Below are 27,684 nucleotides of genomic sequence, written 5' to 3'. Positions count from 1 at the left end.
GGGTCCTTTGAGCTTCACCTCGTCGTGGTTCAGGTATGTTAAGATGGGGAATCACGTATGTTTTTAGTAAGGAGCATAGACTCACATTCTGGCCATTTACCTTGAAGGCACCAACAATGTGCAGTCGAAGCCTGGGCAGGAAAGCAATCACAGAAAAAGTCTCTGAATAGCAGGAAAAGTATATTTATGAGGGTGAATGCAATAAATGAAAGTTTTTTCAGGCCTTTAACTTGTATGTCTTTTCTTCTTTTTTTTTTTTTTTTTTCCTCTTCACCAGGGGAGTTCCTTTAAGGAACATGGAGGAGTGAGCTCCCTGCAGTTTCTTGCGTTTCTCACCTGTCTGATTTTGACATGATCAAATGTTTGGTGGAAGATGTGCGAGCCAGGCTGCGTTCTGGAGTGACTGTCAACTCACTGGGGCAGTGTGTTGAGGAGCTTGTCCTCAACAGCATCGATGCCAAAGCAACATGTGTAGCTGTCAGGGTGGATTTGGAAGCTTTTAAGGTCCAGGTGGTAGACAATGGCTCCGGGATGGGGAGAGAAGACTTAAATGCAATGGGGAAGCGGTACTTCACCAGCAAGTGCAGCTCAGTGGGAGATTTGGAGAACCTGACGTTCTATGGCTTTAGAGGGGAGGCTGTGGCAAGCATAGCCAACATGGCCAGCGTAGTAGAAGTTTCATCTAAGACCAGCAGGACAGCAAGCACATTTGTGAAAATATTTCACAATGGGCAAGCACTGGAAGTCTGTGAAGCTGAATTGAGCAGACCAAGTAGCGGAACTACAGTCACCGTGTGTAATCTGTTCCATCAGTTACCGGTGAGGAGAAAGTGTATGGATCCTGTATTGGAATTTGAGAGAGTGAGACAGAAAATAGAGGCTGTTTCGCTGATGCATCCCGCTGTTTCGCTTTCTTTAAGGAACGATGCTTCTTGTTCTATGGTGCTTCAGCTCCCTAAGACAAGAGATGTATACTCTCGGTTTTGTCAAATTTATGGACCAGGCAGATCCCAGAAGTTACGAGAAATAAATCATAAGTCTGGGGGATTTGAGCTAAGTGGTTATATCAGTACTGAAGGACATTACAGCAAGAATATGCAGTTTTTGTATGTGAATAGGAGGCTTGTTTTAAAGACAAGACTACATAAGCTAATTGATTTTTTATTAAGAAAACAAAGTGTCATTTGCAAGGCAAAAAGTGGCCCTGCGAGCAGACAGGCTAGTTCAAGTCCTGGTTGCCATCGTTGTGGCCCAGACTTGTACGGGATCTTTATTCTCAATGTGACCTGTGCATACAGTGACTATGATGTGTGTCTGGAACCTGCAAAAACTCTAATCGAGTTCCAGAACTGGGATGTTCTTCTAACTTGCGTAGAGGAAGGAGTGAAAATATTTTTGAAACGAGAACATTTATTTATTGAACCGTGTAGTGAGGACATCAGAGAATTTGATGAAGATAATGACTTTTGTTTGTATAACGCTCCAGTTCTGAAGCCCTTGCTCTCTGATGAGAAGAGCATCCAAAACAGTTTTAAGAAAGCATGTGATGAAATTGTGGATTCCTATGGAATGCGTAACTTGCAATCAAAAGATGTCAAAAGGAAATCTGTGACTGGAAAAAAATCTTCGAATCCTACAGAGTCAAATAAAAATCTACAGGAAACAGAAATTGCCCCAAATCAGAAGATTGTTGAACCATCTGATCCATGTAGAAACAACCAAGTGGGGATTCCACTGCCTAGCAAAGATGACACAGTCTCTGATTTCATTATATCAAATATCTTGGAGAAGGAGGAAAAAGACACCAGCAGTTCCCAAAACGTGTCTGGTACTCATCTGAAACCTTTAGAAAATCTTTGTTCCTCTTTTAGTGGAGGAGCCAGATCAGAAACAAAAAGAATAGACAGTTGTGGTGACCTGCACCATTGTGCAGAGAATTACATGAAAGATGTGGGAAGCCGGCAAGGCAAAGCAGTGCAGAAAAGCAAAACGGTCCGTATCTTAAATAATGATGTTATTCAATCACCAGCTGAGAGAGAAGACCCTCCTGAAACAGCAATGGAACCTGGAACTGCCTCTGGAAGTTCATTGATGAGACACTGCAATGTGAGAAGAGGAGACAGGGAAACAGCTGAAGCAATAGATGGTGCTGGAAGAGGGGCTGTTAGTTCAGTACCGTTAAAATTGTGCTCTACAGGCCCCGTAACACATGTTATGCAAAATGAGCCCCCACACGAAGGTGAACAAACAGAAGCAAATCCTGCATTAAATGTGCAGTGTACACCTGGCCCTCTCAGTGCCAAGTCGATTTTTGGCCACAAAGTGAATTTTCCAATTCAGTCTTTAAATGCTAAGGATACTTCCAGTAATACAAATAAAGAATGTGCACCTCCTTACGCCAGAGAAGTATGCATGGCTGATGGTAATGAGTGGTTAGAGAACAAAACTTTGTCAAATCAGGTGAGTGAGGGGATAGCTATGCCTATTGCCACCAGCAAAAAACATGATGAGACATTGAATATTACAAAATTGCCACTGGCAACTTCTTCGGGTTTTCCTCACAATAAAGTTATAAAAAGCAGTAGAAGACAAATAGCTGTGCCAAGATCTCAGCCCTCTAAGAAGCTGACCTTGTCCACACAGCTGGGTTCATTAGAAAAGTTCAGAAGGTATTATGGGAAAGTCAAGTGTACGCTACCAACACCGTTGTCGGAGAGGAGTGAATTTGGTCTTCCAGTTTTTAATTCACAAGGTAATTGTGACTTTTCAAAGAATGAGAATGACAACCATGGTAGCTTGAGCATTTGTGAAATTCCAGCTTTGGAAGATACAGATTCTAATAATAGTAGCCAAGTGTTCGGTTCTTTGGAAGAGACTTTACTTTGCAGTGGAGAAACTTCACAGGACAAACGAGCCCTTTGTCAGAGTCCTTTGACGTTGTCTGATTACTCTCAGGTTAGTAAAAAAAACATAAGTTGTCAAAGATCTCCAGGATCATTATCATCCAAACTGTCCAGAATGAAAAGTGACCACAAAGAAGTAGAACAACTTGGTGAACAATTCCAAACAGATTCAAGTAGAAAAGGTGACTACTCTTTTGATCTTGAATCTTCAAATAATGACTTTTTGTACAATGCTTCTCAAACATACAAATCCTCAGTGGAAAAAATGAAGGAAAGTCATTACAACATTTCTAAGGGTGATGCATGCTGTCAATCAGATGATAGGAGAGCAGAGTCCGTGAAAGGTACTGTCAGCCCATCATCACTCAGCAGTACAGAAGGGGAGTACACAGTCTCTTCAAGTCATGTTTTATCATTACCTGCTAAAAAGGATTGTACTGACATCATGTGTAAAGATAAAAGTACGTTAGCTGAATCCTCAGAACAAAATTTGAAAGATACTGAGGTTCCCCCTATGACCTTCCCAAGTAGCTTGGAATTCTCTGCAGACAAGAGAAGCACAGGCGACCCCAGGAATGATTTGTGGTGTTCTGACTGGCTGCAAGATTTTGATGTTTCGTCGGGTAAGACAATATACATCAATAAAGCAACTGGACTGAGCACCTACAGCACTCCTCCCACTGAAGGGTTTCAAGCTGCCTGCGTTCAAGATATAACAACAATGGCTGTGAATGTTGTCTCAGAGAATGGTAAGAGGGGTGGTGATTGTTGTAAAAATGGGATGAGAAAACCAGTTTGTGCTCTGCTAGGTGCATAAAATATCTTGCTGACAGCACCTGACAGTGTATACTGAAATATCCACTGCCTTACATGTAATAGCTGTATGGAAAACAGGAAAGTGTTGGAGAATATGGAGGCAGTAAAACATTAATGTTCAAGATATTAAAAGACAGCTTTTAATAAGACAGTAAAAAGAAATGCCAACACCTTGTTAATTAACAGGCAGCTGCCTGGGCATCGTGATATTTACTGTGATCACAGTTACATATAATTGTTGTCATATAAAAAGATTTACCAACCCTCAGTGCTGTTTAGTAGCCAGCCAAAGCATGGAGATGTGGAGATCGACCTTCTATTCAAAATGTTCGGATAGTGCATTCGTGTTTATGAAGAGAATACCTCACATACCCTTATGCCTTCAGGTTATGTGTAGTCTGTAGTCCTTGGAGACATATATTGTGTTGCAGCTTTTTATCTCCAGTGACATTGCTCTTTCTTAGCCTTATCATTGGTGTTACTCTCCATCGTATCAGTGGTGCCACTCTTTCTTTACTCTGTCAATGGTATTATTCTTTGGCGAGATGTCTACTGCAACTTTTTTGGTTTTCTTAGGTTGAAGGTTTGACCACCCAAACAAGGTGTTTGGACTTTGGCTAGACCCTATGAATCTTAGATTATCAAAGCTCAACAATCATGTTCTTTCACACATTTTTCAAGCAAAGGATATTCATTCTTTGTAGTCATAGTAATAAACATAACTGTGTCCTAACACGGCATTCATGTCTCTCAATGTTGAACACTGTTTTGGGCTGCTGTTAAGACCCAAGAGTGGAATAATTTCTTCACTTGCTTTGTATGCTTTCATTTTGCTTTTTAGAGTAGTGTCAGTAAGCCCATGGTGTTGACTTAGAATTTCATAACCCCGTGATTTAAGAACAAGACCTCATACACAAATTCAGGGAAAATACACTGGTCAATGGCAGGTAGAAGGAGGTAAGAATAGTCCATATCCTCATTTCCATGACAGCAGAGGCCACCTGCTGTTTTTTCCAGTCACATGCCATGTGCATAACAGGAGTGCTAGATTTTGTAGGTTAGACTCAGGCATCTTTGTACTGCTTTTACTGATTGCTACAGGAAAATTTATCAAGCTTCATTTCACCATCTGATCCCTCTTTGAATAATCTAATGCTATGCATTTTTACTAGGTTAACATCCCAGTTCAACTTGGTCTTCATTGTTATGCCAGCTACATTTGCATTTTTTGTTACTTTCGTTACATTATTGACTGGTGTGTCATTACACCAGTATATTTTAATGATCTAGTTGAGGCAACTGAAAATGACTACTCAAGTATAGTAATTGTATGTGGTTTGCCTGTATAAAGTAGATGCATTATTACCCTCAGCACCTTTTCTGGTGGTACTTGTCAGAAACTTCATATTAATAATATCTCTGCCAGCTCTGAATTCTCACTGGCCTTTGGGCAAGAAAATCTCCTAGCTTTATGAAAAATGTATGTCGTGAACAAGGATTTTCCCTGCAGCAAGAAGCAAGAAGAATCTTTGTTTATGATTCTATGTATAAAATACTGGACTTCTGTTCACATAGATGATAGATGCTTCTGTGAACTTGAGGGGTAATATCTTTCAGTGATAATACCTGTAAAAGTTCTGTTAAAGTCTGAATTAGGTGACGTTCATCAACTCGCGACATTTTACCAGGAACCACGTCAGGCCATCTTGTTCTCTGTTCGGGGTTTTGTGACAGTGGGATGCTGAGCTACTGTCCCGTGCTGAGCTGCCAGTCTGGATTCTTGAAAAGATTCTTAGTCCCTAGGGTAGGACTGTCATTCATCCTTACTGTAATGGAGGAGCATTCAGGAGTCCACGAAATGGCCTAGGATCTCATAGAGCCTTTTCATACTGAGCTTATCAGCACGCAGCTGGTTTTCTTTGGCGTTATCACTCTGCCACTTTTCCTGAACGCACACCCTTAATTTCTTAGTAGAAAGGAACTTTATTAATTCATTATTATTTCACAAAGAATAGAAGTCTGAATTGTACCAAAGGAAGGGTGAAATGTTTACCACTGTGCTGGAAATCTGAGCTGCTTTTCTTAATAATCTCAATAACAGTACTGGTTTGTAATATCATTAAATCATTTCTGGGTGGGTAGGAACATGTTGTTGGGCTTACTCTGATATCTCATGTGGTCCCGCTGACTTGTAGTTTTCAGTTTTACGAGTTCCTGATAACTGTATTAAGTATTGATAGGAGTGTTTATAGACTGTCAGTTCTTGCCACACCCTAACAGAGGGAAGTCAAAAGTGGTTTGATATCTGACAGACTTTACCATATGCCTCCTCTTTCCTTTGGGGATAACACTTCTGATTGCACTAATTCTGGAAATAATTCTTCTGTGATTAAAGCAGCAGCCAATTTTTAAGGACAGTCTTGCAGAAGCCATGGTAGTATTTTGAAATAATACATTTCATGATGCAAGTGTGTCTGATAATTATCAGCTTTTTACATATACATTGTTATTTCTCAAAGTTAGATTACAAAATCTGCATGATACTCTAATTTTTACAGGGCTAAGCCCTGTATTATTTATGATAATATAATAACTGTATATATAGATTTTTGTAATTTTGCATGCTGTTGAATCTGCAGCGTAAATCTGTATTGTGTTTAGGGATTCAGTTCAGGTGCCATCCCTTTAGAAGTGAGATTGTGCTACCCTTCCTTCCTAGACCTCGAAAAGAGAAGACTCTAGCAAGCCAGGATCTGAGAGGTAGGGCCAGCTTTCCAGGACACAGTGTTCTGTGGTAAAAAAAAAAAAATATAAAAAAATCAAAGAATTCTCCCAGATGTCCCAACAGGAACCCAGAATTACTCAAGGTCTGTTAACAATGGGACCGTGTGAGTCATCTCAAATCTAGAACGGGAAGAAAAAAATCTTTTAGGGTTGAAGGCAGGTTAGGGGATACTTATTTACAGGATGAAATACCCAGTTCTTTGTTGAATTATGTCAGTAGTTTAAAGAATAATTACCTACTCCCTTCTTTGTACTTGTTCCAACCTTGGAATGTGAAAAATAGCTTCAATCCTCACAATTTTTTTTTGCAGTGGAAAGGATGAAATCATCTTTTTGGTATGTGGCTTTGTCCAGAGGGAGTGGGTAGCTAAACAGGTCTTTCTTTCCCTCGTTCCGCTCCCCCCAAGGCATTTCCAGGGCCTGTTGAATAGTGCTGCAGCATGTTTAGAAGTCAGAAAGCTGCACAGTGTCCTTCCTAGATAAAGCAGACAATAAAGAAACCCAGTCTCATGTTCTATTATTTATTTTTACATTCTCTCCTTTTTATGATGAAAAAAAATAAAATAATACTCGTGTGAGGTAAAAGTACCCAATGCGCCTTCTGTTGATGGATGGTGTTAGTCCCTGTATTATCTATATGTTCTTTCCTAGATGCTGAAGGGGAGTCTCTCCAGTCATTGCTTTCAGAATGGGACAATCCTGTTTTTGTTCCCTGCCCAGAGGTAAGTATTATCTCTCATCTCATGCTAAAATAGGAGTCTGTTTAGCCTTCTCTTATTTTCTGACGTGGGGACTAAAATTGCACATATTGTTACCATTGCATGTAAGTTATTCAGTGGTATGTTAGACTATAGACCAGGCAGTTATGTGTTTTTATAGACTGTTTATATGTAAGTAATTGTTGTGGATTTATTCAAAATCAGAGAAGCAGGTATCAGGCTAATCTTTTGCCTTATGTCATTTCAAAAGCAAAACATTATTGTACGATGTCTTTCTCTCTACAGAGATAGTCATCTTAAAATTAAAAGTTAAAGGATGGCAAGATTATAATACAATGTCTGTCCTCTTTCTGGACAGAGTTAAAATAACCCAGCTTTCTTCTCTGGGATGCAATGGGTCTTAAAAGTGTATTTTACTATACTTGTTTTTATAGCCTGGCAGGATTATAGCATGTGAGAGGGAAACAATGTTGGAGCTTTTAGAAAAACTTCCTTTGTTGTCATGAGGTAATATTATCTTAAATCATCATGTTGTGTGTGTGTAAACATATGTATGTAACCATTTCCACCTGCAAACAATAGGGACCGAGTAGCAAACCACGTGCTGGTGAGTTTCTGAAAAGGAACAGTTCTGTTCAGTTCTTGCTGTGATGTGTACTCTGACTCATTTCAGGATAATACATCTTTTGTAATGCAATCCATTGCAAGCTCACGTAGGCTGATCATTAACTTCAGGTTTTCTGATAGGTACTTGAAATCAGCTGAATGCATTGAAGCTAGCAGGTAACATCCAGATGGGAAACTATATGGGGATCGAAGCAGGGGGATTGCTGGATGGTATCTTTAGCTAGTGCTATTCTTGTGTAGAAAGCTTGGTTTGTCAAAATACAGAGTTACTTCCAGTTTTTCTTAAAGATGGTTTGCTGGGAATATTTTGTGGTTTGTTTTTTGTTTTTTTTTTTTTTTTTCCCATATCCTTTATCCCCTGCTTGATCTGTAATTCTCTTTTTACAGATTGCTGTTGATGTGACCAGCAGTCAGGCTGACAATCTGGCTGTGAAAATTCACAATATCTTGTATCCTTATCGTTTTACCAAAGACATGGTTCATTCAATGCAGGTACAATATGATCTATTACTAAATTCACCCCTAAATTCCCACACAGCAGATGGGATTTGCTGATGTTTCTGCCTGGTGGGAAAAAGGTATCCAGGGAAATAAATAGTTCATATCCCTAATTTTCGCAAGCACAAACAGAATTCTTGGTTGCTGTGTGATACCAGCAGACACGTATGTCATGCCAGATCTTAGTATCATCTCATGGTTAGTCAGCTATCTGCAAGAGACTCTCAAATTCCTTGACTGTATGGTTAAATCAAATCAAGAGTCAGCCCTGTTGCTGCTGCTTAGAAACACTATTAACTAAATTATATTTTAATGGGCAGTTTTTTGTATTTATTGCAGGCGTTTGCTTAGTTCCTGTTCCTCTGATATCTATGTCCTGTATATTCCATTTTTACTTACCTTAGAAATTTAATTCTTCAGCAGAGTGTTTTCAAAAACAAGTCCCAGATTTCGTGGAAAGACTTGAAATTTCGCTTTAAGGTTTATGTCTGCCCTGAAAAGTGATTCTTAAAAATGGCATCATACCATCAAGTTTAACTGTTTTAGTGCTTCTTTATCAAATGTTTTGAATGTTAGCTTAAAAGCTAATATAAATATATGGCTTCAACTTAGATTCTTTGATGGTTTGCCTGGATAGAAACGGCAAAGTGGATTCTTATCCTCTCTTGCATCCCAATGGCAAAAGGCCCAATTACAGGCCTGGTTAGCGTTATTCTCATGCAGTTAGGTTGCTGACTTTGAGATTGCAGGTTCTGACTGTGTGGGGCATAGTGATGTTGATCTCTAGGGTGGATAAGGATCCAAATGATTCCCTTGCTTATGTTGTGTGTGCAAGAATAACAGGAGTAAATAAAGTTACTACAGTAAACAGATTATGTTTCAAAAAGACAGGACAGGAAAGCTGATAAATGGAAGGTACCATTTTTCTGTTCAATCATAATAAGAACTGTTCCTTAAAACTCACTGAGTGGTTCTGTGATTAACTTTACCTGTGTAATGTTTTCCTTTGTATGTTTTTAAGAAGGAAAAGCTAGAAGCAGTTACCACGTCCCATCTCTGAAGAAGCCGAATACTGCCTTCAGTACCCTATAGCAATTTTGAGAATCCCTGTAGAAAAGACCAAAAGTACAAAATGTTGCATCATGCCACAGGAAAAGAATAAAAAGAATCATTAATATCTTGCATCCTTGCAAAGAAATAGGATCATCTATTCATTTTTACCCAGGAGGTGAACAATGCACATGTTGTGAGACAGAATTCAGAGTGAGCTCTATCTGTGTGACTTGGGGAGAAATTCCTCCCTAACACTACAGCTGTAAATTTAAATCTAACAGTAAGATACTGGAAACATTGTGCATCCCTGCTCAGTATTCCCTGTAGCTCTAGTTAATTTCTGGTGCTTGAGGGGAAGGTGGAATCAAGACACAGAGGCAAATCCTACATCAGAAAAAGTCAGGGGGCAAATGCTTCCTAGCTCCTACAGGTGGTCAGCACAAGTCCTTAAACACAGGGCAGGTTAAAAAAGGTTGTTTACATTCTGTTTTGGTGATATCAGCAAATCAAATACTTGGAGTTGCTGAGCACAGCTTTCATTCCCAACTCAATGAGGCTTCTAAACAAGCATTTAATCCATTCTGTAAATTTCCAGCTCCACCTTAGAACAATTAAGAGTTCTTGCCCTCATGACTCTCTGAAAAAATTGATCCAGAATTGTTTTCTTGGATATTTTGAAACTTTCTCTTAGTTCCAGAGTAAACTGTTCCATGACTGAATTATGGTCGTTTGACCTTCTGCCAGTATTGTCTTTTAGATAAATAATTTATGCCTTTTCCATATTTGGCCTCCCAATGTATTTATAAAGAATAATTATATACCTTCTCAGTCTCAGTTTTGCTAGGACAAAGTCTTCAAGCCTTTGGGATTAGAAAACATGTGGTTTCGGCTTGCCTAATCGTCCTACTAGCTATTTGTTGTGCTTGATCCATTTTGATTGTCATCTTCTTTTGTTTACCTTAATTTTAAAAATAATTTTACCACTGGGTAATGATTTTTCTGAGTATCTTACAGGTTCTTCAGCAAGTGGACAATAAATTTATCGCATGTTTAATCAACACTAGGAATGAAATGGATAAAAAGGCAGGTGAGAATGGTTATTAACATGAAGTTGAGGTTGCTGTCAAGCGCAGTTGGACTGCAGAAGGAACATTGTCCTGTTTGTATTCTCTTCTTGCCTTGGGGTGATACTGTGGGTAGAGGAAAATTTTAGTCTTCACTTGAAATTTCCTGGATCTTCTTTATCTTTTTTTTGGATGTTGTTGAATGTTCCTACTGCCTGCAGATCAGTGTTATAAAAATAGATTGTACTCAAATTACTAACATCTTTCAGACTCTATCCACAGTGTCTGGACATATTCATTGTTGAAGCTTGCTGAAGCTGTACAAAAAAGGCATTCAAAACCAGTAGTTTTTGTAACATTTTTAAAGACTCTATTAAACAGAACAGTTTGTGAGTGACCTCAGCTCTCATTCTGAAGTTAGATGAAGATGTCAATAGGCAAGAGTTTCTGACTCAGGCTAATTACCAATTTGGATAACTAAATTTCTGTTCTGTAGTGACTTTATGTTCTGCCAACACAGCCGCCTCCTCACTTTATTTCTGTAAAACTGGCTGATAGTTATCTTCTAAATGTGGCCTCTAGAGAGTGGTCATTCTTCCCAACCTGTGCAGTTGTCTGGTACAAAGTTGCCTATTTCTTATCTCTTATGGTACATTTTTAGATGGAAACCTCTTGATTTTGGTGGACCAACATGCAGCTCACGAACGAATCCGCCTGGAGCAGCTTATTGCAGGTGAGTACTCAGATAGTCTTAGGAAGAAAGATAATCAGTGCACAGAAAAGTACAAACGAGCTGCCTGAAAGGGAAAGCTCGCTAAGTAACTTATTGTAAGGATGAATCTGGGATGTATGGAACCAATAGGATATTCATTTGTCATCTTTATCCTGATCCCTAGGAGGGTGCAGACATTCAGTATCTGTAGTAGTCATAGTATTGGCAGCTGAAAATTGTTACAGCCTTTCCAAAAATAGAAGATACACTCCCTACCCACAGAACTATCAAACTAAAATAGTCCTGACATAAAGAAAGAGCAGGAAGACTGATAGGAAAAACAATGAAGAGGAAATAGAACAACATCAGTAAGATTATGTGGTTATGCTGTGAAGAATAAGACACGGGATGCAGAGTAAAGAGCATAGTTCGTTGGGTTCCTTTTTAGCTGAATGCTGTGCTTAAAGCCTAAAATGTCCACATTCTGAAACTGTTTGCAAAGGGATAATGGTCTTCTCTGTAAGCTCATTAGCCATTGGTTTCAGTGTTAAAAAGCACAATAGCCATCCATCAAGTACTTTAAAATCATTGACCTTCTCTTTCATCATTAAATACTGCGCAGTTCCTGCAGAGAGGGTTCCGGGAACTCTGCTCCTTTTGGTCAGGTACTGAAAAAAGTAGAAAAAGACTGAAGGGAGAAATGCTTAATGAATAGTATTTTAATGCCATTTATATCAGACTTTTCTGTGGAAAAATTGCTCTCTGTGAGTTGGACTAAATATATCAGTGGTTTTCTTTGCTATTTAGGGTGACTCTTTTTTGGAACTGGTGGGAAAAAGCAAAGTGGCATTAACCAACCCTTCCCCAGAGACTAGATGTCTGGTTTGTGACATTCCCAGTCCTCCACAAGTTTCAGGAGAAGGCATTCTGTGGTCACTTTTTAATCCAAACAGGATTACATGCCAAACCACAGGGTCATTAAGGGTAATGCCTGCGTAAATATTCTAAGAGAGGATACTTCTGAACGATTCATTCACAGATTCCTATGAGAAGGAAGCTGCATCATGTGGCAAGAAGAAATTACTGTCCTCCTCCATCTCTCCCCCTTTGGAGATTGAAGTTACAGAAGAGCAAAGAAGATTTCTACGGTTAGTAATGGTCAATAGCTCTAAACTCTTGGGGAAAGCTCTGTTGACCAGGAATATCTCTATATATTGCTAGATTACCATGAAGCTCAGGAAAGAAGCTGTTGATTCTTTCCTGAGCCAGGACCAATCAGCTGTATCTGTGCTGAGGAAAATAGGTGTGTTTTTCAGGCACGTCGTTACAATGTCTCAAGAGAAAATCCTGTGGTGTGCCACCTCTATGCCTCTGCAGCCTGCTCTGGTTTCCCTGGGAAAGTGAACCTTCATGTCTGTGCCAGGAGGGTGCCAAAGCAGTCTCCAACAGATCCTACTGTCTGGGGCTCAGGAGTTGGGGGTGCACACTGGGGTGCAGTGCCCATGGTGTCGGTCTGGTCACTGATTTAACAGGCACTGTTTGAGAAGAGCTGGATGGGGTATGGAAAGTTTGTATTGTGAATCCTTCAAAAATGCATTCCTTAATCCTAGGTGCCTGCCAAGAGTAACTAATGAATACTGTTTCCCAAATGTTTCAGAATGGTGCCCTATCTACTATTAGGATATTTAACTTTTGTACTGCAATAGTTTAGATACAGATTTGTTGTTGGACTGTTGCAAACCTACTGGACACTAATCAAACTTTTTTTTCCCCAAAGTCCCTGTTTGTCACCTGCCACATGCATTTGGGTTTTTTCTTCCCTGCATTGTTCTTCATTTTCAGGTGAAGTTCTATCTTAACATTCACAGGACTGCCTTATTATTCTCAAACTGCTCTTTTTTGTTGATGCCTTTGGCAAACTCAACAGCTTTTAAATCACTCCTTGCTGAGATTGTTGGCTATTATAGGGACACACTTTTTGGGTGTGTTCCAATCATAACAGTATCACTGCTGTATCCGTTTGGTAGCTCTTTTGTGTGACAATGGCCAATACCAGAAATTCCAAAGGAAAGCATAAAGCACTACTATGTTCCACCTGCCTTAGGGAAAAATATGAGAATGTGTTCATTGCTGTTCATAGTTCAGTAATATTTGGACGCTTTTGTTGTTCCCACCTCTTAATGATGTTCTTGCTAACATCAGAATGTTTGTAATGCCCCTTGTTCAGCTTTGCATTATTTTTGCACTCATATTTGAATGTCTTCTCTTTCTGATATATCTACTTTTGAGACTGGATGACTGAAATTGAATACAAGATACCAAGTGAGCATATCACATTGATTTGTACAGTAGCATTGCAGTTGTGCCCGTATTTTCTGTGTATTATATCCACGCCTGATATTTTGCCTGCTTTTTTGGTTACTGCTGCTTGCATGAACGGCTTGTTTATTGAATAGTCACAACAATGAAACACGGAGTTGTGGGGTATCTTTAAATTTTTGCTATTTGTGTAGAAGTCAACAAAATGCACAAATAGATCAAATTATTCCTAATAATATGCATTTATTTTTCTTTAGGAGCATTGAATTCAGTTTTTCTGTCTATATTTCATTATACCTTTTTCTTTTATCCTACTGATTTCATTCATCATTTTTCTACTTGTTTTAAATTCTGATTGAGTTCAGTGTCGTCTTTAGTCTCAGCTAACATAAATAATTTTGTGTTTTCTACAAATTTGCCTGCTTGACCATGCCCCTTCTTTTCCACATCATTAATAAACAATTATGAAGATACAGATCAGGACTCGTGTCATGTTGAACACTGACCAGCTGTTGCCACCACACCTTTTTTCTGTAGTTTCTAAATCATGACAAATGTTACTTCTCTATCCATGACAACTTTTTGCATTTGCATTTCTAAGCACTTTTAAGAGGTGACATCAAAGGTTTTTTGAAAGACCAAATAAATTCTATGAGCCACTTTTCTTCATCAGCTAAATAACAAACACTACAAAAATCACAGAATGACAGAATCACAGAATCTTCTTGGTTGGAAGGGATCTTTGAGATCATCGAGTCCAACCACAAAAAAAACCCAACAAAAACACCCCACAAACCAACAAAAGACCAAACACCAAAAAAACAAAACAAAACCAAAAATCACACAAAACAAACACCCACAACCACACACCACACCCACCCACAAACAGACACAAACCAATAATCTTGGGCACTATAGCATGCCCTGAAGTGACATGTCTACATGTTTCTTAAATACCTCCAGGGATGGTGACTCCACCACCTCCCTGGGCAGGCTGTTCCAGTATGATAAAGTAAAGCAGAGAGGCATGGTTTTCTTTTAAGGACACTGGTTAAATTATTCAGTACAGTAGGATGTCAGTTGTGAGTTTCAGTTATCACTTAAGATAATTGATTCAAGAAGCTTACTGGTGCTGGCTTACTGATGCTTTTATTGTGTTGCTCTTCTTTAATTTATCAGTATTTAATGGCACTTCTCTTTAGTGTCCTTACTGAAGAGTACTATGTAAAAATCTAAATCCAGTTGTTATTGTTGCTGGCAGAGTATGCGTGCATTCTGTGGTAAAGTTTGATGTAATGGAATAAATTAACTTCCCTAAAAGATGTTTCTCTTCAGCTATGCTTGCTATTTAATAGTTCAGGTGGACCTCTGGTTCACCTGCAGCTTTGATTCTGTTATTTGTCATCTAAGCATTGTTCTGTTGACTCTCTTGAACTTCCTTTTTTTTTTTTTTCCCCCTTAAAAAAGAAAAAAGGCCTGATTGACTTCAATAGCTGCTTGGATTCTGTCATTTCACCACAATGGGCTTTTTCTGTCTTTCTCTGCTCTTGCTGAAGGCTATACACGTCGTCTTTTTTTGGGTAGAATTACACAAGTCATCTCCATATGGAGGCTAGTAATTGTACCAGTCTCGTGACTGATTTTAGTAAGCTGAGATTACCTTATTTTTTGTTCAGATAATCTTTTCTGAAATTGACCTTCCCCACCTTTGTTTTAAGTGAGTATTCCCTGAGTTAATAAAATAAACTATATATTGTTACAGTTGTTTTCATTTTGAAGAGAAGTTCTCATCTGACTGTGAAGTCCCATTTTTGCGTGTATTTTTCTATCAACAGGGTGACATATGTCAGATTAACTACAGGTTGTTCTTTCCTGGGTTCTCTTTCCTTAATGGCATATAAAGTTCATTAAACCACCATAAATTTCTTACAATATTTTTTTCCATTTTAAGCATTTGCTATTACGTGTCAATTGAAATCACAGTTTTTTAGGTTGGACTTAAAGGAGTCTTTATGCTGCATAATTTCAATATTTGGAGTGTTTGTGTGTTGAACCAGACACCTCGTGCATCTTTAGGAAAGATAGATTTATAAATTTAAACATAAAGGTTCTCTCCACATAATACAGGAGCTCTTAGATCTTGTGGTTGTGGAACATGAAATATGCACGGTTGATTGGAGTGAAAAAACATGGCTGGATGTAGGCTGAAAGCGTGAAATTACTTGGAATCTCATGATGCATGGATTTTGAGGTTGGAAACTACTGCAGGAAGAAACATATGTAGGGAATACAGAAATACTTCTATATGCTGTGGAGACACAGCTACTGTGGCTGATGTCTCATTTCTGGTATTTTTTTTTTTCCTCAGATGCTGCTACAAAAATTTGGAGGACTTGGGTCTTGAATTATCGTTTCCTGAGACCAACAGCTCCTTGATTCTAGTAAGGAAAGTGCCAGTGTGTTTTATAGAAAGAGAAGCCAATGAATTACGACGGAAAAGACAACCTGTCACTAAAAGCATTGTGGAGGTCAGCTGTGGAGATGGGTGAAATTGTGTACTGAGTCTTCTTCTGTGTTAATGGCCCAAGGTATTAGAGTATCTTTGTTATGAGAGGGACAAATCTCTTGGCAAATGTGGGTGCCATCCTTTTTAGTACCTAAATAGCCCTACAACTGAAATCCCTGAAGTATAACAGAAACTCTAAGACACTGTTTCAGACTTGGACTAGTGGAGAAGCTAAAAAAAATAGTATATAGTGCAATGTTTCAATACTTTAGGGCTCATGAATGCTTGAATGAAGAGTGAATGCTTGAATGAACAGTAAAAGTATTAATATTGCTGATACAGAAATATTATTTGTTAGGATTCAAAGATGTTTTTATGAAATCTCTACATGGGCAGTGCAGCTTTCTAAAAGCTGCTGTTCCAGATGTTCTTCAGTTTGAGGAAGGAATTGCTGAACTGATTACTTGCAGTTTCTATTGTAAACAATTCTCCACAATCTTAACTGTTTCAAGGACTCCTTAAAAATTGTTTCTGGAGTACCGTATTCAGCCACTAGGCTGAGCCATTGTGAATCAGTCCAGTCATGCCATACATCTCTTCTGATACGAAAAGAAGAAACAGATATGAGTAATCTGGTTAAATTTTCTTTTCAAACCATGTTATATTCGGGTAGAACTCAAAATGCACTCTTCTGGTGTGATTTGGGAACCAAGAGCACTAAAAGTGCCGGAGGAGGGGATAAGGTCTTTGCCTCACAAGCACTCATTCTTAGCTGGTGCCACAAGATCTCATGAGCATTTTGGTGGATTTAATCTCTAGTCCTTTTTATGTTATTTAGGACTGGTAGGACCTATTCATGATTGTTTATGAATTCATTGCATTTTAGACATCAGAAATGAAATCCACATGGACTATTATCCAAAGAAGAAGGGGCAGCTGTTCAAAGATAACACGCATTCATTGCACTCTTGACTTACAAGAATTCCATTATATCCATTCTACAAAGAGGGAACCGATGCAGAGAGAAACCAAGTGATTAGTCTAAATTCCAATAAGATACTGTGAGAGATCAGGACTTGCATCTCTGTCTTTCACACTGTGGTCAGTGTAGTATCAACACCATCTTTTTCCCTGGTTCTGGCAGTTACATGTAAATTATATACAGATGTGGACAAAGCAGGGTATGGGCAATAAAAGGGAGAAATAGCAACTGATGTTATTACCTTTTTCTTTCCAGGAGCTTATTCAAGAACAAGTTGAGGTGAGTTGCTGTCTGCTTCTAAAGTTGACTATAATAATGGAAAGCTTACTGCAATGAACCAAAGGGAGCAAGTGTGTTAAGCCTCAAATGAGAGAGGTGAACTGGATAATCCACTAGCTTGTCCTCATTTTTAATTTCCTTTGTGTTACAGTTAGAATTATAGAATGGTTAGAGTTGGAAGGGACCTTAAAGATCATCAAGTTCCAACCCCCCTGCCATGGGCAGGGACACCTCCACTAGAGCAGGTTGCTCAAAGTCCCATCCAGCCTGGCCTTGAACATTTCCAGGGATGGGGCATCCACAGCTTCCCTGGGCAACCTGTTCCAGTGCTTCACCACCCTCACAGTAAAGAATTTCTTCCTAATATCTAATCTAAATCTCCCCTCTTTCAATTACCCCTTTTACCATTACCCATTACCCCTTGTCCTGTCACTACATTTCCTGCCAAAGAGTCCCTCTCCAGCTCTCCTGCAGGCTCCCTTCAGGTATTGGTAGGCTGCTATGAGGTCTCCCCTGGAGCCTTCTCTTCTCCAGTTCTTCCTTTTTCTCATAATAAATGGAAAGTAAGATGATGTTCTCTTACTAATTTTAGCTAGTGCAGACCACAGGAGGAGGAGCACGAGGGACACTGCCTCTGACGTTTCTGAAGGTGTTAGCTTCCCAGGCCTGTCATGGTAGGGAAACTGTACTTTTCATTTGTTATTCTTTCTTCTTTGTATTTTTTTTTTTTAAACCTTTCTGTCTCTACACAACATTCTCCCTGGGACAGTGGTTTCAGAATGCGTTTGCAGGAATTCCAGGATTACACACTGTGTGTTTCACAGGGATGAGGACAGCACTGTTGGGGACAAGCAGTACTGCTGTGATTTATTCATGTATGGGGCTAATGTACTTTCAAACCTTCACATGAAACACAGATAGAACATGGTTCTGAGATGCACTCATCCCTGTGAGCTCTAAACTATTCAAATAACAGCTCTGTGAAGGGGGAAGAGGAGTTGCTGGAATCGGCTTGAAAGCAAGCAGGAAATAAGACTTAAGACACTCTTCCCAAAAAACATTTTTTATTTCCTATAAGTATCAAAAGTGCTAGTTTAAGTGTGCCTGTGACCTTTCAAGTATTTTTGGAAGGAGTGCAGTAATAATTGACATCTTTTAAAGGACTATGGCTTTCCAGCACCTGGAAATGAGCAGACCTTTCGGGTGACTGCAGTAGCTCCAGCCTCTTGTGGCAGTTCCTGTGCCATATTCAGTATTAACAAGATTACGCTAAAGGGGTAAACGTGAACCAAAAGCATCTGTTTCCACAGAGTGTCACTGCTTTCTACAAATGGCAGACAAGATACATATTTTTTAATATCTAAAAAGTTCTATGGCTGAAAGGCAGATTGCAGATGGTCTTGTGCATCTGTGAAGGCTAAAGATTGCAAACACCTCTGAAATGACTCCTTAATGTTCCGCTTGGATTTCCTCTGGATGCCATTAAGTGCTCAGTTGTGACAAAGGACTTAGTGGCAGGGCTAGCCACTTGGAACTGATGCCCATCAGCGGCAGGCACACAGAAGTGATAAAGCCTATGGAACTGATATTAGCTGTCGTCTTGGTTTAATACTGTTTGATTTGTGAACTGGTTGTGTCTTCAGCTGTAACACAAAAGACAAAAAAAAAAAAAAGCCCATTTGCCTCTTGCAGCATCATCTGAAAAGCCAAAACCTAATAATCTTACCATCCATCAGACTTAGAGTAGGTGAAAGGTGAGGCCACAGAAAGCTGACCCTTATGCAGCAGGGTGGTTAACTGAGCTAAGCCCTAAGTCTGCCATACTGCAGCCTCCCACCTAAGCTTTGGGAGCTGCTGTGTTTTCTGTTGAAAACCACAGCTGTGGAGGGAGGTCTGCTGGGTGGTTTGAATTCTCTTGAGCAGCATGTGCAAGAATTTGTATCTTTTTTTCAGGAGCTATTAAGTTTAATGAGCCTTTGACTTTGGAGGAGAGCTGCAGGCTTATTGAAGCTTTGTCATCTTGCCAGCTGCCCTTCCAGTGTGCTCATGGAAGACCTTCCATGATGCCTCTTGCAGACACAGACCATCTACAGCAGGAAAAGCAGGTACTGTGTGGGACAGAGACGTGCCTCTGATAATCCATACTGTGGACTATCAGAGGCATGTCACATGTGTGTGTTAGAACTAGAATGCGCCGGTTTGAAACCATTGCCACTGGCTGCATCTTACCTGAATTTTTACATAGCTGTTACCAAGAAAATAAAACTTTAGAACATTAAACCTCTGTCCTGCAAACACTTTAGCAAAGATCTTACCATATGTCATTTGAATGGTCACATTGACTTGAATGGGGTCCACAAGTCCTTAAAGTTAAACATGTAGTTAAAGTGTTTGCAGTTTTTAAGCGTAAAACTTAGAAAACGTAAATTCTTACATTCTACTAGGGGCAAAGATGCTAATTAAATGCCTACTTCCAAAAAAGTTTAAGATGCTATAAAATGGGGGGGAAAGCACAGAAACAGCAACATTTAAAGTGAAAAAAAAAAATAATTACTCCTCTTTTTCTGTTACTGTGCTATATTAAGTTATGAAATTGGATTCTGTTGAAAGTCAGCTGGGACTTTGAATTAAGTATTAAAAAAAACTTGGCAATGACTGTATTAGGGCAGAGTGTGGAGGCATTGAAGCTCATTTACTTAGTTATGATTTAGTACTTAATTTTTCTTCCTCCAGCCTAAACCTAATTTGGCTAGACTGCGGAAGATGGCACGAGCATGGCACCTATTTCGAAAAAAAAGACCCTAATCAAAGCTACAACCACTGGAAGCGTTGGTATGATCCAGGTCCCCCTGGAGCCAGGTTTCTGAGCCAGTGCAGTCACCAAAGTTCTGCTCCGAGTACTGACCTAAGAAGCTGAGATCAGCCAGCAGAATAAGGCAGGAGGAGCCCACCCTTTTAGCCTGGAGAAGCGTCTTCAACTTTCAGGAATTACATTGTAAGCCTGGGCCTTACATCAGTGCTTGGCTATCGGAGGCAAGAAGCTGCAGCCACTTGCAGTTACTAAAGTGCTTTTTCTCTGCAAGCACAGCAAGATTCTGCATCATAGAGAGGAGACTTTTAATTAGTGTATTTTATAATGCTTTGAAAATGGGGAGGTATTTATTAATAAAATTAACACTAAACTCTTTCCTTGCGCTCATGGCAGGGGTTGGAATGAGGACTGACCAGCTTCATAGTACACACAGGCCAACTTAGGATCAAAAAACATTCTTTTTATTTAACTAGGCAATGAATGACACACCCAGCTGTTTTCTCCAGCTCCCTGCAGTTTGCATTCTTGAGTGAGAGATTTCTAAATCCTAGCATAGCCCCATGTTCTCAGGGTACAGAAACTTACCCCCACAGAAATAACTAAATAGCCCACGGCATTCTTTACCATAGGCATTTTTTTAGAGGTTCCAGTTCTATTTTGTGTCTCAGTCTAAGGTAGAGAAGTAGAGTTTAATTTGGAACGGTAAAAGAAGATGACATCTTTGTTTAATCACAGACATCTAACTTAAAGCCAAATCAGAGAGATATTGACATCTGCTGAATCAAAAGCAAACAAAGAGTGGAAACTATTTTCATCTGATGCTTTAACTGTGGTGTATTGCCATACACTGATAAAACGAATTAAGGAAAAGTGATCTGCCTGATATTTCTGAGACGTTCTATGCTGCCCTTCAAAAAATCAAGAACTTTCTGAATGAGAAAAGATCTCCACCCAAGAAGAAGAATTGCAGTCACTCAAGCAGTACAGGAGAGGAAAGACAGAGGTGAAGAAGCCAGCTGACAGGACTTCTGAAGGTCTGCTTTTTATCAAGAATGGAATTCCATTGTAAAAAAAGCTGGTTGGTATTTCAGCAACTCACCAAAAATTGTCAAAAAATTCCACCAAAAAAAAAAAAATCCATTTTGAAGAAAATTGCCAATGGATTCCTATCACGTTGATGTGTTAAAGCACACATAGCACACTGCATCACAGGTGCAGACAACTCACCATGCTGGTAAAACTCCTGCTAGCTAAAGAAATAAAAATAACCATATCTGGGAAACATGCTTAACAGTGAGATCACTGTAAACAGCCTTTATTGCAGCATAATGTGAAGTAACAGCTCAGCTGCCCCAGAGGGTTACACGTATGCCTTGCTGTTTCAAAATCAAAGTGGGTCAGCAGCTCCACGTGGCTTCTGAGACAGCACAGGGATCAATACCTGTACAAGAGCTCTGCCTTCTGTTGCTTTTGGGTAGGAAAGACACTGCTGAGCAAATTCCCCACAGCAACCCATCTTTACGAAGTACACTTTAATTAGCTGTTGTATCTTTCTGAAGAGAAATACAGAAAGAGCCTGAAGAGTGACGTGCTTCACGGCGTTAGAGTTCATAGTCATCTGGGTGGTAGAGCTCACTCATGAGGCGGTAGATGTAGGAAGGCGCGTTACCCCCAATGTTAGAAATGAAGAGAGTGATGAGCTCCGGAGGGACGTAGTCAAACACTGGGCAGTGAACATTGATCTTTGCCAGGATCTCCCCTGTAAAGTGAACAGCAGCAATATTAGACAAAGCAACTCGAAGTACATTTAGCTTTCTGCACATTTTCCTGAGCCCCTGAAGAAACTGGCTATGCACATCCCACCCTGAAATCAGTACCAGAACATCCTGAATGCTTTCCAGCTTCCTCACTGATGCCATTGAATTAAAGGTATACAGCAATCTTGGATGAATGGCAGCAATCTCTTGGTAGATTTTACTGATAAAAACTACACAACTCAGATGTAGATTTACTAATTGCCAAAAATCCCCCTGCCAGTATGTAATTAGAACACAAGAATTCTGATGCTGCCAAAATTATGATTTAAAGAAAAGCTTGCATGGCCAAAACCAAAAACCTATGCCAAACCCGATATCTTCATTTCAAAAGTCTTTGTCACATAGAAACGGGGCTTTGAAAGAGCCTTTGCTATCTGAAAATGGGCTTGGGAGCTGATGCCTTTCTAAAGATGGTGCTTGTGTGGGAAGCCCACTGCAGAGACAGCAGGTTTCAACAAATGGATCACATAACAAAGTTTCAAGAAGTTAACATTTGAGTTGTAGGAAGGGAAGGAAGCTACCCTCAGTGTAGGGCATCTGCTCTGTCCCACAGGAAAATGCCACCTGCTTGGCATCATTATCACAATCCTATAATAAAACACTATTTCAGAGCAGAAGCAAAAGTGCAAAGATGTGCGGAAAAAGGATTTCCTTGAGCACTTTTCTGTAATCGAAAGTTACGTATAAAATAGGATGGTTCCCAGCACTATTTTCTACTTAAGCACTAGAAAAGGATTTTCTGTCCTGGGTTACAGGTCAGTCTTATGCTTAAATTTTATGTGAGCTATTAAAATTTTTTTGTAAAGTATAGCCTGAACCAGCCTGACCAGTCTGTATAAAGAAGAACCAGTACCTTCTGTGAACGGCAGCACTTCCTGTGGTGACACAAACTTGTGGAATGAATCTTCTTCATTAGGGAACTGAATGAGAAAGAGTACAGGAAGGTCAAGAGTTATCCTAGTGAAAACAGATACTGGGTGCTGGAAGAAACTAAAGCAGAGGAAGACGACTCGCCAGGTGATACTACATCTATTTACAATAATTAGAGTGCCTGTGCCTAGAACCTCTGCAACGTCTATGGGTGAAGGGTTTTTCCTCAGAGCTTTTAGAACCTTTTATGACCTGGCTGCCATTCTGCAAAGCCAAGGGAACTGGAGCAGAGAAGTTACTTCCTCAGTCTGCAACCTCACCTGACAATGAGGTTGTAAGAAGCACTGAGTGTAAGAAACAGTTTAGAGGATCTCCCTCCTCTGTCAGTACACAGGGTCTTTCAACACCAAAGAAATAACTTGAAACCCGCTGTGGATGAAGAAAAATAAGTATGGTGATGTCAGTCTGTAGCAGGCAGCTGTCTACACTCTTATACCCAATGCACTGCTTACTCAGCACATGGAGATCCTGACGTGCCAGATTTGGGTGAGGATCTATCTGAAGTAAAAGCACTAGATGTGGCAGATGGCTCATTTACCAACCTCTCCCTGGGACAGATGGTGCTCTCCACCCTAAATCAGCCCCCATCTCTATTGTAGAGCAGGTGCAGTCCTGAAGAGCTGCTGTACTTACCTGGGGTGAAAGCTTGAACATGGGGGCACAGACGATGAGTGGAGTGGAGTGGTGTTTCGCTGCCAGCGCCAGAGTGTGAGTCCCACTCACAGCAATTAGGGCACCGTTGGCCAGGATTGTCTTTGTACCAATGATGACCTTAAAAGGCAAACCAGCATCAGATAGCATGTTCCATGGCAAACTGGGGAAGGAACGCTTCCTGGCTCAGACCCTGCTGGATGAGGACTCTGTCAGAAGAGCTAGCCAGCCAAAGGCTGGAGCTATAGGGCAGCTGGATGCTTGATCTGTTTCATCTGGCACTGGCTGTGCACCGAGACGTTCCTCTAACAAGAGCGTGACTCCAGCATGGTGAGGCCAGCTCAGAGAACTTCAGAGGACAAATATATGTTCTACCGCAGGGAACACCAAGTAGAAACTGGGCTATGTTCCATGTTGTTCTACTGTCCCTGTAAAATGGGAATAATGTAACGCAGCTTAAAATATATAGATGAGTGGTGTGGCTGGATTTTATGATGTTATAAGCACTTTTTTTTTTTTTCCCATTTTGGGGTGCTAAGTTTTTATCTCTAGAAAAGTACAGAACAGGTCTGTTCAAAAAGACACACCTTGGTGATTCCCTTCCCCATCCATCTTGTGTTCCAGGCAAGGGGAGTTTCTCCCCTTTGGAAATGCTGCTTTTTCTTCCATCTTCTTTAAAAACAGAGGTTAATTCCTTGAGGCTCTCCTGGCTTGCTTTCTTGTACCTTTTCTGCCTGTTAGCCACTAAGGCAGAAAAACCTATCACTGTGTAGTTAGTCACCATGCTGGCTTGGGGTTCCACACCGAATCTCCACCCCCAGCTGTAAATAGGGACTATTACAATTTTGAGTCAGTGAAGAAACGCATCTGTCACTGCTGGGACCTGCAGCTGGTGTGGGAGACCTAAGCACCCAACCTGCCATGAACTCCCCCCTCCAGTGGAGCCCTCCTTACCTTGTTGACTCGAGACATGACAGCAAAAATAGCTGCATCGCTCATGACAGTAGTTTCAATGTTCTCTTTAGATAATCGGACAGCCATTTCGTGACCCTAAAAGGAGGGAGAATCCAATTGGTCCCCTGGGACATATCTCCTGCAGTGCAGTTGTAGAGATATTAGCAATCCATTCTTGTCTGAACTGCAAAAACAGCAGGCAATGGAGCACAAATACAGCCCTCTGACTGAAGGACGCAGGGTAGGATAACGACCTGCCTTCAATCTCTCCACTGCAGAGGAACTTCATAACGTTCAGCTTGTCTCCAGAGACAAGAGTTCAGTAAACGCGCGAGACAACGCAGCGCCTGGAGAAGACAGCCAGCCCAGGCCTCACCTGGCAGAAGGGTGCACACTCGGCCACGATGACCTGGAACTTCCGCTTGCGGGCAGCTTCCTTCAGGAAGGCCTCAACGGTGCGCGAGTAACCAATGGTCATGATCACCTCATTGGAGTGGATGTGCTCCAGCGCCTGCATGGCAATGTTATCAGTGGTGCCCTCTGTAACAAAAGGAAGCCGTGGGTGGACAAGCAGCCCAGGAAAAGCAACACATGTGCTTGTGCTGCTAGAGCTGTCCTCCAACAAGATCATTTTTTACCGAAGCGATGCTACGGGCACTGGTAGAGCAGAAGCAGCTTTTCTCCTCATTATTTTTACTGGTGGAGAGGGACCAAGAAGCTGATCTTGAATGCCCTGTGCTCCCCTGCTACTCACAGAAATAGCAGTATTGAAAACTCAACTGCGAGGGGAGTGGACTGTGTCAGCATAACCACCATTCCCACACAACCAGTGACAGAAATTCAATGGTTTTACAGCTGAGTAGCACTAGAACCACGTGGAAAGGAGAGGCAGGGCCACCTGGGCCTCATAAGGAGAGTCAGGTGCCTGATCTGTCACAAGATCGCAGGAAAAGAAAAATGTATCGCAGTGCTTTGTGCACAAGGGTCAGGTTATATCTGCACAGGGATTAAGTCCAACCTTGGCATGTTTTTGATACTCTTCTTCAGAGGACTCAATTTATGACTTCCCAGAAGACCAAAAGCCCCCCGTACTGTTCCCTCCACAATGTTCCACCCATCTCCCTGTAAGCCAAAGAGGACTTAGTTAAACTAAGTCCTGGGAGCAGCAGGACTTCAGTTCCTTAGCTCCTTCAGTTTAAGCTTCCCACATTCTTGCTGTTTCCTCTCCACCTAAGAGGAGGGGGAAGCATCAGTCCCAGCCCATAAGAAGGTCCACTCACGGGGCAGTTCAGACCCATCTGTACCTAGCTCTATTAGCAGCTCGTTAATAGCTTCAATAACGTTAGCTCTGAGGGGAGGATAAGGGGTACTGAAATCCTCGCTCAGTCCTCCGGAAGTCAGGAGTTTGTGCAGGGATTCTTGCTGGTCGCTTTCCTCACTGCGCCCGTGAAGCCTGCGGAGAGAAGCAGCCCTTCAGCCTCGGCAGAGAGCGCGGGGGGGATGGCCAGGCCGAGCTGGATGTGAACATGAGGAAGGAAAACCCCACGCAGAAGGCCCATCACGCCACGGAGCTTCCCTAGCTGCTTCTAGCAGAAAAACACCTGAAGCTCTGCCGGGAAGCGCCTTCCTAAATCCTGTGCAAAGGCTGCAGCCCACAGCCAAGGAGCAGGCTGAGGCTACCGCTCCGGTGGGATGGACCCTCGCGGGAACGCAAGGAGAGAAGAGCCCGAGGTCAGGGCACAGACTGTTCTGACACACCCACCACACACACACCAAGCAAAGTTTCACTGGAGGAAACACCATCAGCGACACTGAAAATGACAGGTTCCCTTTGATGTTACACTCGCTGAATATCTGAAGGGAGCCTACAGGAGAGCCGGAGAGGGACTCTTTGGCAGGAAATGTAGTGACAGGACAAGGCGTAATGGTTTTAAATTGGAAGAGGGGAGATTTAGATTAGATATTAGGAAGAAATTCTTTACTGTGAGGATGGTGAGACACTGGAACAGGTTGCCCAGGGAAGCTGTGGATGCCCCATGCCTGGAAGTGTTCAAGGCCAGGCTGGATGGGACTTTGAGCAACCTGCTCTAGTTGAGGTGTCCCTGCCCAAGGCAGGGGGGTTGGAACTCGATGATCTTTAAGGTCCCTTCCAACTCTAACCATTCTATGGTTCTATGATTCTAAGAATCCCTCTGCGGGAGAGGTGCGGGAGGAAACTGCAGGGGTCTCACAGAAGCAGCGGCACACACCGGGTGGGAGGGCTGGCCTGGGCTCCAGGCGGGGCACAGACAGCGGGAGGGACGCCTCACCTGCCGTACTCTTCCCGAATGACCTTCAGCACCCGCCGCACCATGTTGCCCACCGTTGTCTCAGAGGGCTGGGCCGCCGTCATCCTCCGGCCCTCTGTCCGGATCAGATCCATCAGCTCCCCTGGAAGCGGGGAGGGCCTCGGTTATCGCTGCTCGGAACGCACCCACCCCACGATGGCCCCGAGGCCTTCCCGCCGCTCCCCCCGCCGCCGGGCCCTGCCCGCCGCCGCCCGGCCCTCACCGGCCCGGCTCCATCGCCCGTGCCCGATGATCTTCCGCAGCAGCGACAGCGTCTGCCGCGCCGTGTCCTCAGAGCGCGGCCGCTCTCCGCCGCCCCGCAGCCGCGCCACGAAGGCCTCGATCTGCTCCGACAGCTCCGAGCTGCGCTCGGCGGCGCCCGGCATGGTGGCGGCGGCACCGGACCGGCGGGCCTCCACCGCCTCACGCGCCGCTTCCACTTCCGCCCTGCCGCTTACCCATTGGCGGAGGCTGCCAAAGTGCTCCCTCCCCCCGGCAGCAGCGTAGCCAATGAGAAGTGCGGCCGGCGGGTGGGCTGCGGCTGACGGGGGAGGGGGAGCGGGCGCTCTCGTAACCAGGGAGACGGGCGGTGACCCCTGATCACCCCCCTCCGCGCGGGGCCTTGCGGGACGGCGGCCATCCGGGCCCGGGGGGAAGGGGCGGCGGTGGCCGGGCCTGGTTGCAGGCCTCGGTACCGGGGGGTGAGGTGTGACGGGGGTGCGAAGGTGTCGGAACCGGGCGAGCGGGAGGCGGCCCTGGAGGTGGGCGCCGGTCCCGGCGTGTGTCTCCCCGGCAGAGCTGGGGAGGTGTGTGCCGGCCGGGCCCCCGGGGCCGCCACGGGCGGAGCAGCAAGGTTACCGCCGCCTGGGGAGGCGCCTGGCCTGCACGCCGCCGTTGACGCCTTCGTGGAGGGGAACGCTGCGGGCCGGCG

The 27,684-nt window shown here is 42.3% G+C and overlaps 2 protein-coding genes across 2 annotated transcripts; one reads left to right on the top strand and one right to left on the bottom strand.

Annotated features, from left to right (window-relative positions):
* Positions 1-351: 351 nt before the first annotated feature.
* MLH3 (mutL homolog 3) lies at positions 352-21,612 on the top strand. Its single transcript, XM_074149583.1, has 14 exons — positions 352-772; positions 1,487-1,573; positions 3,452-3,652; positions 6,381-6,479; positions 7,155-7,225; positions 8,237-8,341; positions 10,415-10,487; positions 11,126-11,197; positions 12,216-12,324; positions 15,864-16,023; positions 17,239-17,262; positions 17,855-17,936; positions 19,216-19,367; positions 19,996-21,612. Exons 1-14 carry the CDS (start codon positions 352-354, stop codon positions 20,065-20,067), a joined length of 1,728 nt encoding a protein of 575 aa, XP_074005684.1. The 3' UTR covers positions 20,068-21,612.
* EIF2B2 (eukaryotic translation initiation factor 2B subunit beta) lies at positions 20,516-27,210 on the bottom strand. The gene is made up of 8 exons (XM_074148494.1): positions 26,977-27,210; positions 26,736-26,856; positions 25,731-25,879; positions 24,803-24,966; positions 24,427-24,522; positions 23,455-23,592; positions 22,745-22,811; positions 20,516-21,833 (listed from the first exon to the last, which is right to left on the bottom strand). The coding sequence occupies exons 1-8, from the start codon at positions 27,137-27,139 to the stop codon at positions 21,676-21,678; spliced, it is 1,056 nt and encodes a 351-aa protein (XP_074004595.1). The 5' UTR covers positions 27,140-27,210; the 3' UTR covers positions 20,516-21,675.
* Positions 27,211-27,684: the final 474 nt, after the last annotated feature.

This window comes from Numenius arquata, chromosome 6 (genome assembly GCF_964106895.1).
Source record: "Numenius arquata chromosome 6, bNumArq3.hap1.1, whole genome shotgun sequence".
Lineage (NCBI taxonomy): Eukaryota > Metazoa > Chordata > Aves > Charadriiformes > Scolopacidae > Numenius > Numenius arquata.
The sequence above is the reverse complement of the archived record's forward strand: the minus strand, read 5'-3'. Positions and strand labels throughout refer to the sequence as shown.